This window comes from Hemiscyllium ocellatum, chromosome 34 (assembly GCF_020745735.1).
Source record: "Hemiscyllium ocellatum isolate sHemOce1 chromosome 34, sHemOce1.pat.X.cur, whole genome shotgun sequence".
NCBI lineage: Eukaryota > Metazoa > Chordata > Chondrichthyes > Orectolobiformes > Hemiscylliidae > Hemiscyllium > Hemiscyllium ocellatum.
The window spans coordinates 33487758-33506595 of record NC_083434.1 but is presented as its reverse complement, the minus strand read 5'-3'; the positions used below and the strand labels follow the sequence as shown (position 1 = coordinate 33506595).

Below are 18838 nucleotides of genomic sequence, written 5' to 3'. Positions count from 1 at the left end.
TTTAAACCAGTAAACAACAATTAGTTACTGAAATATTGGAAGTGTTCCCCAATTTATGAACATCTGATTTACAAATGCTCTTAGAGTCACAGAGTTGTCTGGTTGGCATGGATGGTCCAACTCGTCCATGTCAACCAGATATCCTAAACTAATCTAGTCCCATTTGCCAGCACTTGGCCCATATTTCTCTGAACCCTTCCTATTCATCTACCCACCCAGATGCCTTTTAAATGTTGTAATTGTACCAGCCTCCACCACTTCCTCTGGCAGCTCATTCCATACACGTACTACCCTCTGTGTGAAAATGGTGTCCTTTATGTCCCTTTTAAATCTTTCCTCTTTCACCCTAAACCTATGCTCTCGAGTTCTGGACACCCCCATCTTACTTATGAAGGTGATCCCATTCAGTGGTGTAATTTTAAATATCTGACATATGAACATTTCCTGTCCTTAATGATGGCTGTTTGATATTGTCCTGTATTGTATTTTGAACTGCATACATAATGACTTGCGAATAGACTCAGGAATGGAACCTGTTTGCAACCTGGGGACTGCCTGTATAGAGATTCCACAAAGCACAACTCAGAGCTACCAGAATCCAAGGAGATCTTCAGTATGCCATATAGCCAATCTAATTGCAATTCTGATGAAAGGTCACAACTTGAAACATAAACTCAGTTTCTCTTTCCACAAGTGCTGATTGCTTTGTGAGAGTTTCCACTATTTTCTGTTTTTTTACTTTAGATTTCCAGCATCTACAGTAATTTGCTTTTGCATCCAGTCAACACATTTACTTCATCTTAAAATTATTTCCTTTAAGACTGTTTAGTTCATTAGATTGATGTCAATGCTTCACCCATTTCTTTGCCATTTAAAGTATAACATTACAGTCTCATTCTTAGTAGCCACTTCTGGTAAACCATTTGATGTTATTAATAAATCATGTGTGGAAGATAAAAACCTTTCTTGTATTTCAATAACTCTAAATCTATGGCCTTATTATTAATTTGCCAAACAATCTTTCACTATTTACCTCCTCAAAATTTTTACACGTTTTTGAAATTTTCTAAACATTTGAACCCATATAATAAAAAAATCAGGCAGGTTGGGAAGAGGTCAGGTTTCTGTACATTCTTTGTCTGTATGGATACAAAATTGACTAAGGGATGGAAAGTGCGGGTTAGTAGTAAAGACTATTTTCATTCCAGGGATAAGTAACACATTGTATCCCCTATTGGATAGTATTAGGGCAATTGCACATTTTGATCTGTAGTGATGACTTGGACTCAAAGACCATCATTCAAAAGTTTGCAAATAACACAAAACTTGAACAGGTTACCATGAAAACTGTAGCAGACTTGAAAGGACATCAACAATGGTGGAAAATGCAGACATGGTACATGAGATTTAAAACAGTGAAGTGTGAATTGATAGATTTTGGTAGCAAGAATGAGAGAGACAATTATCAAATCTTAAAGAGGTTCAGGGTTAGGGCATTTGGTGGTCGATGATTCACATAAACAATTTTTTAAATTCACTTGTGAGATGTGGGCATTGCTGATTGGCCAGCATTTATTACCCGTTGCTAGTTGCCCTTGAGAAGGTGGTGGCGAGGTGTCTTTTTGAACTGCTGCAGTCCATATGCTGTAGGTTGACCCACAATGCCCTTAAGGAGGGAATTCCAGGATTTTGACCCAGTAACAGTGAAGTAACAGTGATATATTTCCAAGTCAGGATAATGAGTTACTTGGAGGATAACTTGCAGGTAGTGGTGTTCCCATGTATCTACCGTCCTTGTCCTCCTAGGTGGAAGTGGTTGTGGGTTTGGAAGTTGCTGTCTAAGGATCATTGAAGCAGGACAAGTTAATAAGGTTGTTTTAAAAACTCTGTGGAATTGTGGATAGTATAGATGAAAACATAAGGACAAAAGGAAGGAAGTTTTGATAAATTTGTCCATATCACCTGTTAACCCAAAGTTGGAGTATTGTGTCCAATTAAGTGCAGGCATAAAGAACATGTACATGCATTGTATCTGTTAAAACTCAATAACCACGGAGGGAGATTTTTCTTTAAAAGTTAATTGGGGGATTGTTTCTGTAGATTAAAAAAGAAACAGCTTCCTGAATAATGTTTTGACAGTGCTATTTTTATTTTATTCATTACAATATAAGTCCTTAAACCTTTCTATTGTGATCTTTCCAGTCAGCTATGAGGAATTCAAATATATTTCTGAAAGTTATTGGTCTCTGAAAGGTTTGTGACAATGCAAAGAAACTATTCGTAAAAAATATCTTTATATACACACACACGTGCGCGCACACACACATATACACACAGAGTCACTGAGGCAGTTCAATTCTATACTGTAGCATGTGAACAAATAAACAAACATTGGTGTTTGACTAAAGGCGTTTCTTGGTTAACATTTCAGGTCCAGTGACCCTTCCTCAGAACACTAGACCTGAATCATGAACTTTGATTTCTCTGCACAGATGCTGCGAGACCTGCTGAGCATCTTCTGTTTTGGTTTCCAATTTACACATCCACAGTTCTTTCAATTTTTAAAGGCATTTCTTACTTGTACAATATAATTACATATATTTGAGGCACTGGTGGGACCAGCAGAAAGTGGGAAAGACCTCAGACGGTAGTCTTTCCCCACTACTCCTTGGCGGCAGCTGCCCAAGCTTTAGTGCGTCCTTCAGCATGTAGTCTTGGACCTTGAATGTGCCTGTCTGCTACACTCGGTCGGGGTCAACTTCTTACTCTGGAAGACTAACAACTTTCAGGCAACCAAGGAGTGTCTTTCACAGAGTTGACGATCCTCCAGGCACAGCTGATGTTTATCTCAATGTTGTGTCCGAGGGAACAGACTGTAGAGCATAGAGTCCTGCGTCACAAAGCTGCTTGGGGTGAACCTTGACAAAAACCACTGCACCTTTCCCCAGACTTGCTTTGCAAAGGCACATTCCAGAAGGAGGTGTGTGACAGTCTCTAGTGATCCCTCCACCACCGCTGTTTCAAGACCAGTGTGCGGTGACGCAGAGAGTCTAAGTGTACATAAAGGATCTCACAGTTACTGCCCTTCCCACCACTAGTCTCAGTGCTTGTTGGAAAATTCTGACGATGATGCATTCTGCCAAATGACTTTGACAGTCTCTGCAAAGACTAACCAGATTTGATACTTACACAATCTGCTCAGAGACCTTCTTACAGACCTCTGAAGAAGGTGGGTCCTGAACTTGGGCCTCCTGGCTCAGTGGTAGGGACACTATAACTGCACGACAGAAGCCCCTCAAAACAGGTTTGAAAAAGCTGCATGAGATATTTAACAGGTATTTACAATCATAAAAACTTTCAATAGAATGAATAAGGAGAAAAGAGCATTGATAACCAGAAGATGCCGATTTAAAGATAACTATCTAAAGAGGAGATTTTCTTTAGCTGTGAGTTGCTATGATCTGGACTGTCCAATCTGAAATGGTGTTGGAAACAGATTCGGTTGTAACTTTCATAAAGAAGTTGGATGTACACTACATTTTCTCAAAGTTTTATACTATTCAATTAGTCCAAATTCTTCACCCTTTCTCTTTTTTTTGTTTTCTAGTGTACATAGAAATAATAGGGTAATATTTGGAAAAGCGAGTTTTGAAAAGATTTGTAGCTCAGGTTGAGGCTGAACTTCCAGCTCAGCTAGTCCTCACTTACCACCCCACCAACCTCCATATACATCATATCATCCGTTGTCATTTCTGCCACATCCAAATGGACCCCACCACCAGGGATAGATTTCCCTCCCCTCCCATATCAGCGTTCTGAAACGACCACTCCCTCCGTGACTCCCTTGTCAGGTCCACATCCCCTACTATCCCAACCTCCACTCCCGGCACCTTCCCCTGCAACTGCAAGAAATGCAAAACTTGCGCCCACACCTCCCCCCTTACTTCCCTCCAAGGCCCCAAGGGATCCTTCCATATCCGCCACAAATTCACCTGCACCTCCACACACATCATTTACTGCATCCGCTGCACCTGATGTGGCCTCCTCTATATTGGGGAGACAGACTGCCTACTTGCGGAATGTTTCAGAGAACACCTCTGGGATACCCGGACCAACCAACCCAACCACCCCGTGGCTCAACACTTCAATTCCCAAAGACATGCAGTTCCTTGGACTCCTCCATCGCCAGACCATAGCAACACGACAGCTGGAGGAAGAGCGCCTCATCTTCCGCCTAGGAATCCTCCAACCACAAGGAATGAACTCAGATTTCTCCAGTTTCCTCATTTCCCCTCCCCCCACCTTGTCTCAGTCAAATCCCTCAAACTCAGCACCACCTTCCTAACCTGCAATCTTCTTCCTGACCTCTCCACCCCCACTCCGGCCTATCACCCTCACCTTAACCTCCTTCCACCTATCGCATTCCCAATGCCCCTCCCCCAAGTCCCTCCTCCCTACCTTTTATCTTAGCCTGCTTGGCACACCTTCCTCATTCCTGAAGAAGGGCTCATGCCCAAAACATCGATTCTCCTGCTCCTTGGATGCTGCCTGACCTGCTGCGCTTTTCTACCAACACATTTTCTGCTCTGATCTCCAGCATCTGCAGTCCTCACTTACTCTTAGTTCAGAGTTAGAAACACCACCACAAGAGTTCTTATATTCTCCTCGTATACTGAATGATTCCTCTGGTCTCGAAATCTTAGGCATTGGCAAACGTTCTGGTGGGATTCAAGATAGCAAACATTTGTATTCTTTTGGCTTTTCACTTTTGCCAAAACCAAAAAAAAACTGCAGGTGTTGGAAATGGGAAACAAGAACCAGAAATTGCTGAAATAAAAGCAGAGTCAACGTTTCGGGTCCGGTCTTCACTGACTGCTTTCTCTGCTGCCAGACCTGCCGAGTTTCTCCAGCAAGTTCAGTTCTATTAGAAAAATAAGATCCTTGCTTGCTATCTCCGTGAAACCATATAATGTTTTTGCCCACCTTAGTGCCAGTTCTCAATTGCTGGACTTTATTTTGCTGAGAGCAGATACTGTAATCAGTACCTGCAGGAAGGCTCTGTCGAATAATCTGCTACTAGTAAAAAATGAGGTCTGCAGATGCTGGAGATCACAGCTGAAAATGTGTTGCTGGTCAAAGCACAGCAGGCCAGGCAGCATCTCAGGAATAGAGAATTCGACGTTTCGAGCATAAGCCCTTCATCAGGAATAAGAGAGAGAGAGCCAAGCAGGCTAAGATAAAAGGTAGGGAGGAGGGACTAGGGGGAGGGGCGATGGAGGTGGGATAGGTGGAAGGAGGTCAAGGTGAGGGTGATAGGCCGGAGTGGGGTGGGGGCGGAGAGGTCAGGAAGAGGATTGCAGGTTAGGAGGGCGGTGCTGAGTTGAGGGAACCGACTGAGACAAGGTGGGGGGAGGGGAAATGAGGAAACTGGAGAAATCTGAATTCATACCTTGTGGTTGGAGGGTTCCCAGGCGGAAGATGAGGCGCTCCTCCTCCAGCCGTCGTGTAGTTGTGTTCTGCCGGTGGAGGAGTCCAAGGACCTGCATGTCCTCGGTGGAGTGGGAGGGAGAGTTAAAGTGTTGAGCCACGGGGTGATTGGGTTGGTTGGTCCGGGCGTCCCTGAGGTGTTCTCTGAAGCGTTCCGCAAGTAAGCGGCCTGTCACCAATATAGACGAGGCCACATCGGGTGCAGCGGATGCAATAGATGATGTGTGTGGAGGTACAGGTGAATTTGTGGCGGATATGGAAGGATCCCTTGGGGCCTTGGAGGGAAGTGAGTGTGGAGGTGTGACCCATCTGCTGAGGAGGAGAGGAAAGGCGAGAAGGAAGGTTTGGTGCAAAGCCCCAGCTCCGAATTCATGAATGTCCTGGTTGCTCCAAAATCACTGGACAGTTCAGCCACAGACAGAGGGTGGTGCCGGCTGCACTGCCAGCCCATCGGAGCAAATGTCAGGCTAACGGAAAGCAGCAATAAAATGCAAGTTGGCATCTCCGGGTGGGTGAGACTACCCGTCAGAGTGTCGGAACGTCTGTGATATGTTTATGAACACGGGCAGGGAGCAGCAGCAGCAGCTCGGGCCGGGCACGGGGCTGCGGGCACGTGGGCGCGGCTGGGTGACGCGCGCCGTCTCCATGGTGATGAGTCCAGGCCGGGGCCTGCTGGGCCGAGGAGTGAGCGGCACAGTCGCGGGTTCGGGGGGTGCACAGCGGCGTTGCCTTTCCTGTAGCGCGGCATGGTGAGTGTCATGTGCGAGAGTCCGAGGCTATGTTCCCCCATCACTCAACCGTCAACTCTTAACTCCCCCTCCCCCTCCCCTATGATGCTTTCTCCCCATCCCCACCTCCCCTCTCCCCCCACCCACCCCCCCCCCATCCCCCCAGCGCCCACCCCCTCCCCATCCCCCCCCACCTCCCCCCCCCCCTCCCCATCCCCCCCCTCCCCCTCCCCCCCCCCCATCCCTCCCCATCCCCCCCCACCCCCCTCCCCATCCACCCCCTCCCCATCCCCCCCCCCCCCCCCCCCCCCCCCCCCCCCCCCCTCCCATCCCCCCCCCCCCCCCCCACCCCCCCCTCCCCATCCCCCCCACCTCCCCCCTCCCCATCCCCCCCACCTCCCCCCTCCCCATCCCCCCCACCTCCCCCCTCCCCATCCCCCCCCCCTCCCCCCTCCCCATCCCCCCCACCTCCCCCCTCCCCATCCCCCCCACCTCCCTCCTCCCCATCCCCCCCCCTCCCCCCCCCCACCTCCCCCTCCCCATCCCCCCCACCTCCCCCCTCCCCATCCCCCCCACCTCCCTCCTCATCCCCCCAGCGCCCACCCCCTCCCCATCCCCATCCCCCCAGCGCCCATCCTCCCCCCTCCCCAGCCCCCCACCCCCTCCCTTTCATAGAGTACTCTATGCAGCTTTCTCCCCTCCCCTTCATAAAGTACTCTATGCTGCTTTCTCCCCACCCCCATCCCCCTTCCCTCTCCCCTTCATAGAGTACTCTATGCTGCTTTCTCCTCCTCCCCCTCCCCCCTCCCCATTTATCTCTCCACCCTGCAGGCCCTCTGCCTCTATTCTTCATGAAGGGCTTTTGCGCAAAACGTCGATTTTCCTGCTCCTCGGATGCTGCCTGAACTGCTGTGCTTTTCCAGCACCACTCTAATCTAGAAAATGATGGTGATAAGTTGGTGTGGATAGGTGGAAATGAAGATGGACAGGTAGGGCAGTTCAAGAGGGCAGTGCCAAGTTGGAGGGTTGAATTTGGGGTGAGGGGAAATGAGGAAACTGGTGAAGTCGATGTTGATGCAATGTGGTTGTCAGGTCCCAAGGCGGAAGATGAGGTGTTCTTCCTCCAGGTAAAGGATGACTTGGATTTGGCGTTGGAGGAGGCCCAGGACTTATATGTCCTTGGCGAAGATGAATTGGTCAGCTGGAAGACGGTGGGGTTGTTTGGTGAGTGTGTCCCAGAGACGTTCCCTGAAAAGTTCTGCGAGTTAGCATCTTATCTCCCGAATGTAGAGGAGACCACGTCGAAAGCAACGGACGCATGTGTAGGAAAATGTCTGCTGGATGTGGAAGAATCCTCTCTGGCCTTGGTCAGAGATGAGGGAGGGAGGTGAAGGAGCAGGTTTTACATCTCTTGCGACAACAAGGGAAGGTACCAGGAATGGAGGGTGCATTGGTGGCGAGTGTGGACCTAATAAGGGAGTCGCGGAGGGAATGGAATGCTGATAGGGGTGGGGAAGGAAATATATCTCTGGTGGTGGGATCTGATTGTTGGTGGTGGAAATGACGGCGGATAATATGCTGTATCCAGAGATTAGTGGGGTGAGGACCGGGGATTTTATCTTAAGTACCAAATACTGGCATTGTGACCAGTGACTGTTGGTGTAATACTTTTTAAATTGTCCAGCAATTTGGAACAAGGAAGAGATGTGTTGAGTTGTGAATGATCACAAATTAATCATAGTAGATTGCTGAATTTGCATCATTAATCAGAATTAAATTTGTTGCAGAATGTGAAGACTGCAATTTTAAATCTAAGGAGCCTATTAATGTTGTTGGAATGTTATTCAACTTTCAAGGCCCAAAAAGGGGATAGATGAAAGGTTTGCTAATGTCCTAAGATGAGGAAATCTACTGTCCTTACCTATTCTGGCCAACTTGTGATTCCAAACGTACCCACCGTAATTGCCTTTTAGGTACCTTCTAGCATGGCCTCACCATCAATTGCTCATGAACAACTGGAAATGGTCAGTAAATGCCAATGATGTTCATATTGTAAAGAATGAATAAAAAACATTTAAACTGTGGGAGCTTACTTCTGTAGGTGGAAAATTCTTGCTGGAGACTTCTAAATGTAATTTTTTTTTCCTTTTTCTCTTTCTCTTTCTGTCTAGTCGGTTCTGCTATTACACATGTTTCTTCAACACGAATTGGCTATAATGCAATTGAAGAGTTTAGACGATTATTTATAGAACGCAACCTTTCCTTACCCTTATTGGCTATAGTATGAATCCAGTCCCATTAGTTTAAATGGTGCTGCTATTAAGCAAATTTCTTATAATGTGGGATTGGACAGGAACGGAGAGAATTGAAAATTTTCTAAGATGGGACGAAGCAATGTAAAACTGGTGGCGAAAGAAGTAAACATTGTTGATCTGTCAAAGTAGTTTCTGGTTTTCTGCTTCTCACTTTCATGAACTATCCAGAGGGGAGTTTGTCCATTATATATTGACATAAAATTTGGCTGTTACACTCAGCAATGTTTTTAGACAACTATCATTTCAGAGGTTCATGAGATCCTGAAGGATCTAGACAAGTTGAGACAATGGATTTAAAAATAAATGTCAAGTAAAGTTTGATGTTTGACATCTATTTTGCATGTTGGAAAGTGAAATTTGTAACATTGACTTGTTTAATTTCACAGAAGTTGTAACAGATTTTGGTAGAACAAAGCATGTTCAGTTAATAATGAGAGATTGGAGGGAGAGAGAGAGAGAGACCTCGATACTGTAGAGAGACAAAGAATTTGATCATTTTAACTTCCGATCAAGCATTATTGATTGGTCAGTTAACATCATGTAACATTGTTAATGAGATTAATAATGTAGGAGTGTTATGATTTATTTACACTATCATAATAACTATGCTTTCAGTTGCAATACTGAGCCAGTTTGATCTATGTTCTAACAGAGTGGGTAGTCTTATGCTAGCTTGTATTGGGACTGTTCGAATGGCTCGTGATGTTGCATGATCAATACTAATAAAAGTCAGTCATATTTGGACTCGGCTGTTAGGACAAATAAAATTCTAGCGAATTTCCTGTGCTCAGTTTTGTGAGTTGAATTAAAGAAGAATGTTGAAAAGTTGAAAAGTCTGTAATGACTGGTCTTCCATGTTTTTTTTAAAATCAGTTACAGAAGTTAGAGTCCACTTTTACCTTTATGCTGTTAGTGTGATTTAAGGTGTATGATCCTTATAATTTTAAATTTTTGGGTTTTGTTCCAGTGGCATGTGGGTTTGGTTTGTTTCTATGAGGGCATTTAATAATTAAAGTGTCACTCTTATTGGGGCCATGACTTATTTAGAATTAGTATGAGAGGGAAGGGACTCCTGGAGTGGTAATGGGGAATTTGTTTGCATTGTGAGAGTTTTACAATTGGTCAGAGTAAATATTTGGTTTAAAAGAATCAGGAATTGACTTTTTTTCCCTTGGGAGAAGAACCCATGAATTGTAAAGCTTCTGATTTCAGTTCACAGAAGTACTGGCTGCAGTTGGATGTAAGAACAATTTCTCCTGGAGGAATAAATTGGTTCAGAACAGTTAGGAAATGGGTTACCTCAACATAGGGGGTTTAGTTTAAATTTCCAGACCAGAAATGCTTAGTTTGAACCCTGAAGAGATTATTTGAGGCTGAGAAAGCTTGAGCTCAATTGTGTGAGTAATCAAGGAAAAGATTCAGACTCTCAAGACTAGGAATTGAAACAAACAGCTAAGTTAAAATTACAGATGTGAGAGAGAAGGGAACACTCTAATGCATGAGTACTATGAAAGGGTGGTGTTGGGATAGATGTATTTTGGAATCTTTCACATTGTGTTGTGTAACTAGCTTGGTTTATTCTATTTGATCCTCATATTGTTCTTGTACGACATTTTTGATTTATTGTTAAAACCAAATCTGTAGCATTGCTGCTTGTATTTCAGTAAAAACCACATATTTGAATAATAACAAAACAAAGCAAAATATGATCTGCCAAACTAAATTTCAATGTTGGGTCTGGTTTGTCCAGTAATAACATTAGCTGGGATCGTAACAACAGAAAACAATATAATCAAACAATGAATATCAATGTATTAGTGGGTGAAGATTTATTGGAGCCCACTATTGAGGAAATTGAATTAAGTCATTTGTACTTATCACATTTGTCTCTCTCTTCAGTTCTGAAAAGAAGCCATATTGAACTCAACATTAACTCTATGTCTCTCTCAGATAACTAGACCTACTGAGTTTCTCCTGCATTTTCTATTTTTATTGGGTACCTTCAACAAACACAAGGTTTTGCTTTTATTTCAGTTCATTTATGCTGTTGGAAATGATTATTCACAATCTTATCATGGGGATTCCTGACTAAACATTAATAAAGCCAAAGAAAAAACAATTTGGTGATCATGTTTTCTAATAATTTTAACTGTTTACAGTTTTCACATTGAAACAAAAAGTTGATGAATATTGTCTATTTGAATTGCTTATATAGGAAGTTATTTGAATTTCTGAATTTTTTTTTCCACAGGCTGAACTGGGGTTAAATGAACACCATCACAATGCTGTAATCAACTACATGCGCTTCGCTCGTTCGAAAAGGGCACTAAGGCTCAAAACTATTGATTCCTGTTTTCAGGATTTAAAGGACAGTAGGTGAATATCGCTCTTGTAGACTGCTACTAAGAAGCATTAGTGAATTACTGATCTGACATTATATGTAATCGCTAATTAGATTCTGAGAGTCTGCTGATGCAACATATAAGTTGTGACACTAGGAGTTGATAAATACATGATTTTGACCTTTTGTGATGATCAAGATCAAGGACATCAGGAAAGAATGCGTTTTTATTTTACGGATGGGCACCTGGTGTAGGTATCAGTTTTCTCACACATTGAATGTGGCATACCAGAGTAAAACGTCTTGTGGCTGACTATTATATCTTAACATCTGCTGTAGAGAACATTTTCTTCTGAACCATTTTTCTATTTTCCTCTTTTTTTAACCTTTTGGTTGAAATCCCAGTTTGTATTCCATGATAATGAATACTTTTATGATGCTCACCAATATTTTTGGAATCATTTGCAATTATCTAGCTCCTGAGAGAGATTTCAAATTGGTCTTCTTTACTGACCATAGAAAATATTGGAATACGTAGCATAGTGTCATAGAGTCACATTGTGGATGGAATTTTAATAAAAGCAAAATGATGTAGATGTTGCAAATTTGAAACAAACATAGAAAATCCTGGAGAAGTTCAGTAAGTGGGGAGAGAAACCAAGTTAACATTCAAGTCCGATATGACTCCCCTTCAGAATGCCAGAAATTTGAAATGCATTAGGTGGTCAGGTTATGGTGACGGCAAAGTTTAAATCCACCAAAAATATTGGGCACTTTCAAACCAAAATGGACCCCATTCTTGCATCTTTTATTTACATATCTTTGTAAATGCATGTGACATCTTTTATGAGCCAGTTGTAAATTTAACACCACTTTCATAGAATCATAGAATCCCTACACTGTGGAAGCAGACTTTTCGGCTTATTGAGTCTACACCGATCCACACCGAGTCTACATGCCACCCAGATCTCCTTTTTTTTCCCTAGCCCTGTATCCCTGCATTTCCCATGGCAAACCTACCAAACCTGCATGTCTCTGGACACTATGGGCAATTTAGTATGGCCAGTCCACATAACCTGCACGTGTTTGGACTGTGGGAGGAAGATGGAGCACCTGGAGGAAACATGTGCAGACATGGGGAGAATGTGCATATTCCATGTAGACAACTGCCCAAGACTGGAATCGAACCCAGGTCCCTGACACTATGTGGCAATAGTGCTAACTGAGTCACTGCGCTGCCCTACTTTCATATAAGTATGAGAGTTAGGAGCAGGCCCTTCAACACCTTGACCGTCACTATTCAATAAGCAAAACTGATTTAATTATCCCACATTCCCATGATAATCTTTTAGCTTCTTGCTTATCAAGAATCTATCTACCTCTACTGTCTTTAAAAGAAAATGCTCAAAGATTCTGCTTCCACTCTCTTTCGAGGAAGAGAGTTCCAAGGACTCTCCAGAAAATATTTCTCCTCCTGTTTGTTTGAAATGGATGACCCTCCATTTTTAAACAGTGACCCCTAGTTCGAAAATCTCCCACAAGTGGAAATCTTTTTCCACATCCAGCCTGTCAACACACCTCATGACCTTATGTTTCAATCAAGTTACTTTTATTTTAAACTTCAGCAAATAGAAATCAAGTCTGTCTAACCTTTCCTAACAAGCCAATCCAACCCACCCACTCCAGATCTTTGGCTAGTCTATCTTCTCTTAACTGCTTCCAATTTATTTACATAGGAGATCAATATGAAATGTGGTCTCATCAATGTCTGTATAATCTCCATACACTTGTATTCAGTTCTGCTTGCAATGAACAATAATATTGTATTAGTTTTCCTTATTACCTTTTGTGGCTGGATTCAAACTTTTTTCCATTTATGCACTGGCACACCTGCATCTTGGAGCTCTGCAATCTTTCGCTATTTAGATAACATTTTTACTTTTTCTGCCAAAATTAACATTCATATTTTATGACAATGTTTGTTTCTATTTGTTATATATTCCCCATTTGGTTAAACTTTGTATCCCCTTGTAGTTGTTTTATCTTCTTTCAAGCTTTAATAGGTTCTATTAGTTTCCTGAGCTGTTTGAAACTTGCCAAAGTAATGAAGGTGAGAACACAAACAGGATTAATATGTCTTCATTTGACAGACAGGAAAGCCTTTAAAGGTCAAAGCATGGTAGCTCTTCCCTTTCTTTTGAGAAATGAAGCATAATTCAGTGGATTCTGAGAATCGGTAATAAAAAAAAGTGTTGGATAAACCCGGCAGTTCTGACAGGATCTGTGGAGAGAGAAACAACATTAAAGACTGAAACAGCATGACTGTTTCTGTACCTCTGTGAGTGAGATCTTTGCTCACAGAGCTTGTTCTGAGCATGTGTCAGTAAATCTCCCACAGGTAATTATAACACTCAAACTGAATTAGTGATGTCTCCTTGGAGACCAGGGTAAACCCTAAAGACATCAATTGACACTAATGAGAAAACGCAACTTTAGCAACAAGAGAACAAAAGCACTCATTGAACAAGCCATTGGGTTGCTGAACTTTCCTGGACAGATTTAAAGATGCCTGTTAGTATGGACCAGCTGTTAGGGTGTGCATAATGGTCAGTGATGTGCTGTGTCTTTCACAACTTGGCACTACAGAGGAATAGAGTTGCAGGAGGAAGAAATTGAGGACTGCACTGCATCCTTTGGGCAGGAGAAGCCTGATTATAGTCAGGGCTGAAGTTGCTCACCTAGCTCTCAGAGAAGCTGGATGTAGGTTTGCATGTTGAGCTGGAAGGTTCGTTTTCAGATGTTTTGTCACCATACTGGGTAACATCATCAATGAACCTCCGGATGAAGCATTGTTGGTAAGGCCCACTTTCTATTTAGGTTTCCTTGGGTTGGTGACATCATTTCCTATGGTGATGTCATTTTCTGTTCTTTTTCTCGGGGGTGGTAAATAGGATCCAAGTCAATGTGTTTGTTGATAGAGTTCTGGGTTGGAATGCCATGCTTCTTGGAATTCTCATGCATGTCTCTGTTTGGCTTGTCCCAGGATGGATGTGTTGTCCCAGTCAAAGTGGTGCCCTCCCTCATCTGTATGTAAGGATACTAGTGAGAGTGGGTCCTTTGAGAATCTTCTCAAAACTCACTAATCCCAGAGAAGCTTGTAATGAACGCACGTAGGCATGGTTCATAGAACCTGAGTGTACACTTTTGGAGTGTAGCAAGGCTGACACAACCCTAAATGGAGCATCATTCTCAGTCAAAAGTTCCTCTACCTTGTTAACAACTTCTGCTCATTTTCCCTGGTTAAATTATTTACATCAGGGATAATGCCCACTTGGAAGACAAAATAGATTATTACAAATTGCTGGACAACAGAGACTCAAATTAAGATTGCATGATATATTTTCGTGTTCAGAAGCATTAACTGACTGTCATTAATGTTGTAATGTCAAACAGTACTGAAAAGTCATTAGCCTCAAAATGTTAACTCAATTTTTCTTTCTACAGCTGCTGTCAGACCCACTGAATTTCTCCAGCACTTTTTTGTGTTTTGTTTTTGTTACAATATTGTTATTGTAAGAATCTCTAAGTGAGCTCCTTGTGTAACATAAAAGATCTTTTATTTCTTTTTCCTATTACTTCTACTCAATGTATTCCTACAGCTTCAGCAATGCTGAAGGCATGTTGCTCATGTCTTGCTCTGTTATGATGCCCATGGTGAGATTTCTCTATATTTTGGGATCTATGAAGACCCTGCTGAAGACTAAACCACCTGCATTTTTGCTGAGGCAGATTTAGTCATCAGGGAGGCCACATCATGATATATCCTGATGGGTTTGGTGAACAAGAGATGAGAAATAAGCCAAGTGCCAACTTCTTTGCGTCCTTGCATCATTCTCTCTCTTATCGCTTAAACACACTCTCTGGCTAGCCAAGAGCTGGAGATTATTTTGGAGATCATGTGAGCCAACATGAGGCTTTCCTTCATCCTATTTACAGACTGAGGGTGCAAACCATTAGTGAGGACCAGCATGCACTCAGCTGCTTGCCATATCTGATATTGCAGGTAAGTGGCCGTTCTTTCTATGAAGGTGAACAATATGCTGGGGCTTATGTTAGAAATGGACTGCTTAGATTTCTTTCCAAGTGTATGCAGTGTTTCTGGAAATGCTGTCAAAGCCTCACGTATTTTCTGTGGCTGCTCCAGAATTGTGGATTCTTTATGGATGATCCCTGTGGCTTAACAGCTGTATCCAGCTGAGCAGAACCTAGAATTTTTGGATGTTTTGCCACCATGACAGGTAACATCATCTGTGAGCCTCCAGATGAAGCACTGGTGGCATGGCCCGCTTTCTATATGTGTGTTTAGGTTTCCTTGGATTGGTGATGTCATTTCCTTTGGTGATGTCATGTCCTGTTCTTTTTCTCAGGGGGTGGTAAATGGGATCCAAGTCAATGTGTTTGTTATTTTCAACAAACACATTGACTTGGATCCCATCTACCACCCTCTGAGAAAAAGAACAGGACACGATATCACCGCAGGAAATGACATCACCAATCCAAGGAAACCTAAACACACACAGAGAAAGTGGGCCATGCTATCAGTGCTTCATCCAGAGACTCAATTGATGATGTTACCTAGTATGGTGACTAAACATCTGAAAACGAACCTTCCAGCTCAGCAAGCAAACCTTCATCCAGAACCTCAACCTGAGCTACAAATCTTTTCAAAATTTGCTCGAACTTAGAATGTCTTGCTCCTCTTAGTTGGGAACTTTGCATCCTTGGTTCAGATCTTCTAGTCAGTGTTAAAACGGTTAGATCTAATTTATTCTTCCCACTTACCATATTATTCTAGAGCTTTTGTGCCTTCCGATGCTGGCTCCAGCAGGGATGAAGATTGTCAGACAGCCAAGTAATGAACTTACTTCCTGTGCAGTTTTGCCTTTATTTCTCACCATGAACTGAAGATGTACATGTTAATTTTTTTCTTCAGTTCACTAACTTGCATTGTTCTAAATAAACCTGTCAACCACAAACTTAGTTTCCTGATTAATGCTAGCCCTTCCTCACTTTCCTCAACTATGTTCTCTCACTCCCTCACTCCAATGATGTTCTTTCTTCCACCTTTACTACCTCAGCCCAGCAAATGATGTTCTCCTCCATCCCTCAAGCATCTGTTTTCTACCCATCCATTATACCGAACAGTGCTTTCTACTCTCCCTCATCGCCTGAGTTCTCCCACTCCCTTACCTTCACCAATAGTGTTCATCTGGCTCTGTCACACCGAGAATGTTCATCCATCTCTTTGATTTCCCTGCGGAGGGTATTCATTGCCTTTTGCCATTGCCAGAATGAATACTAGCTGTGGTATGAGGGGATGCACATCATCCACAGTTCTAAAAGTGAGGTTGTGTGTTAGCACTATTTGCGGCAATAGGAAAGAAGTGAGCATTGCCCACTGTGTGGGAGGATGGAATGGTATTTGTTAATGCCTGTGTGAGATATTGTTCCTGGTGTCTGGCAGGTAGGATCATTATCATTATCTTCACATTTGCCAGCAGATATCTGAAAACTGGTGTTGGTAAATGTCTAGGAGCATTGTCCTAATCATTTTAAAAGGAGAATTATCATTTCTATGATGGAGATCCAACTTTAATTTTCTTAAAAGAGAAATATAATAAAGGACAGTTCATGTTTCATGAATTGGAAAAAGTCTATAAATCTGTCTTTTTTTTATATCTACCAGACTGACTGAAGACACTTTCACTGTGGATGAAGTGGGGGAGATGTTAGATGGACTGAAGGTTGTGGTCCACAGCGAGGTAGAATCAGAGCTCATTAACACAGCTTACACCAATGTGCTGCTTCTGCGTCAGTTGTTCTGTCAGGCTGAAAAATGGTACCTGAAGTTACAGACAGACATCTCTGATCTAGAAAACAGGTGAATCATTTAAGACTATTAAAAAGTACAAGTTTTATTACAGCTTTGGAAAAAAAAATAAATTCCTGTATAAATGATTGAATTAGGCTTAAAGGGTGTGGCAAACTAAAGCCAATGGCATAAAACAGAATGGAGAGACATACTGTAACATGGAAATAGAGGTAATAATAGCTAAGCTGATTCATGAAAGATGTCCACGGCCAAAGTGTAATTTAAAAAATGATATACACATATGGTACTTTAAGGAAACCAATATCATTTTGACAGGTTTAATTGGAAGCACTAGCTTTTGGAGCGCTGCTCCTTCATCAGGTGATTGTCATAACCACCTATGAAGGCGCAGCACTCCGAAAGCTGCCAGCACGCGGCCCATATCCCTCCAAACCCTTCCTATTCATATACCCATCCAAATGCCTCTTAAATGTTGCAATTGTACCAGTCTCCACCACATCCTCTGGCGGCTTATTCCACCCTCTGTGTGAAAACATAGCACCTTAGGTCTCTTTTATATCTTTCCCCTCTCACCCTAAACCTATGCGCTCTAGTTCTGGACTCCCCCACCCTAGGGAAAAGCCTTTGTCTATTTATCCTACCCATGCCCCTCATAATTTTGTAAACCTCTATAAGGTCACCCTTCAGCCTCCGACGCTCCAGGGAAAACAGCCCCAGCCTGTTCAGCCTCTCCCTATAGCTCAAATCCTCCAACCCTGGCAACATCCTTGTAAATCTTTTCTGAATCCTTTCACGTTTCACAACATCTTTCAGATAGGAAGGAAACCAGAATTGCACGCAATATTCCAGCAATATTCCAACAGCCTAACCAATGTCCTGTATAGCCGCAACATGACCTCCCAACTCCTGTACTCAATACTCTGACCAATAAAGGAAATCATATCAAACACCTTCTTCACTATCTTCTCTACCTGCACTCCACTTTCAAGGAGCTATGAACTTGCACTCCAAGGTCTCTTTGTTCAGCAGCACTCCCCAGGACCTTACCATTAAGTGTATAAGTCCTGCTAAGATTTGCTTTCCCAAATTGCAGCACCTCGCATTTATCTGAATTAAACTCCATCTGCCACTTCTCAGCCCATTGGCCCACCTGGTCAAGAACCTGTTGTAATCTAAGGTAACCTTTTTCGCTGTCCATGACACCTCCAATTTTGGTGTCATCTGCAAACTTACTAACTGTACTTCTTATGCTCACATCCAAATCATTTAAAAAGTAGAGGACCCAGCACCGATCCTTGTGGCACTCCACAGGCCTCCAGTCTGAAAAACAACCCTCCACCACCACCCTCTGTCTTCTACCTTTGAGCCAGTTCTGTATCCAAATGGCTAGTTCTCCCTGTATTCCATGAGATCTAACCTTGCTAATCAGTCTCCCATGGGGAACCTTGTTGAACGCCTTACTGAAGTCCATATAGATCACATTTACTGCTCTGTCCTCATCAATCTTCTTTGTTACTTCTTCAGAAACCTCAATCAAGTTTGTGAGACATGATTTCCCACGCACAAAGCCCTGTTGACTAATCCGAATCAGTTCTCGCCTTTCCAAATACATGTACATCTATCCCTAAGGATTCCCTCCAACAACTTGCCCACGACCGAGGTTAGGCTCACCGGTCTATAGTTCCCTGGCTTGTCTTTACCGCCCTTCTTAAACAGTGGCACCATGTTTGCCAACCTCCAGTCTTCCGGCACCTCACCTGTGACTATTGATGATACAAATATCTCAGGAAGATGCCCAGCAATCACTTCTCTAGCTTCCCATGGAGTTCTCAGGTACACCTGATCAGGTCCTGGGGATTTATTCACCTTTAACCATTTCAAGACATCCATCACTTCCTCCTCTGTAATCTGGACATTTTGCAAGATGTCACCATCTATTTCCCTACAGTCTATATCTTCCACATCCTTTTCCACAGTAAATACTGATGCAAAATATTCATTTAATATCTCCCCCATTTTCTGAGGCTCCACGCAAAAGCCCCTTGCTGATCTTTGAGGGGCCCTATTCTCTCCC

At 43.0% G+C, this 18838-nt stretch overlaps 1 protein-coding gene across 1 annotated transcript in view; it reads left to right on the top strand.

The window, feature by feature from the left end:
- Window positions 1-6143: 6143 nt before the first annotated feature.
- Window positions 6144-18838, top strand: part of lztfl1 (leucine zipper transcription factor-like 1) — a 33277-nt gene continuing 20582 nt past the window's right edge. Inside the window, exons 1-3 of the mRNA XM_060849979.1 lie at window positions 6144-6236; window positions 10782-10906; window positions 16618-16812. Of these exons, the coding sequence (XP_060705962.1) occupies window positions 6234-6236; window positions 10782-10906; window positions 16618-16812 (323 nt within the window). The 5' untranslated portion in view covers window positions 6144-6233. The remainder of the gene's footprint in view (window positions 6237-10781; window positions 10907-16617; window positions 16813-18838) is intronic.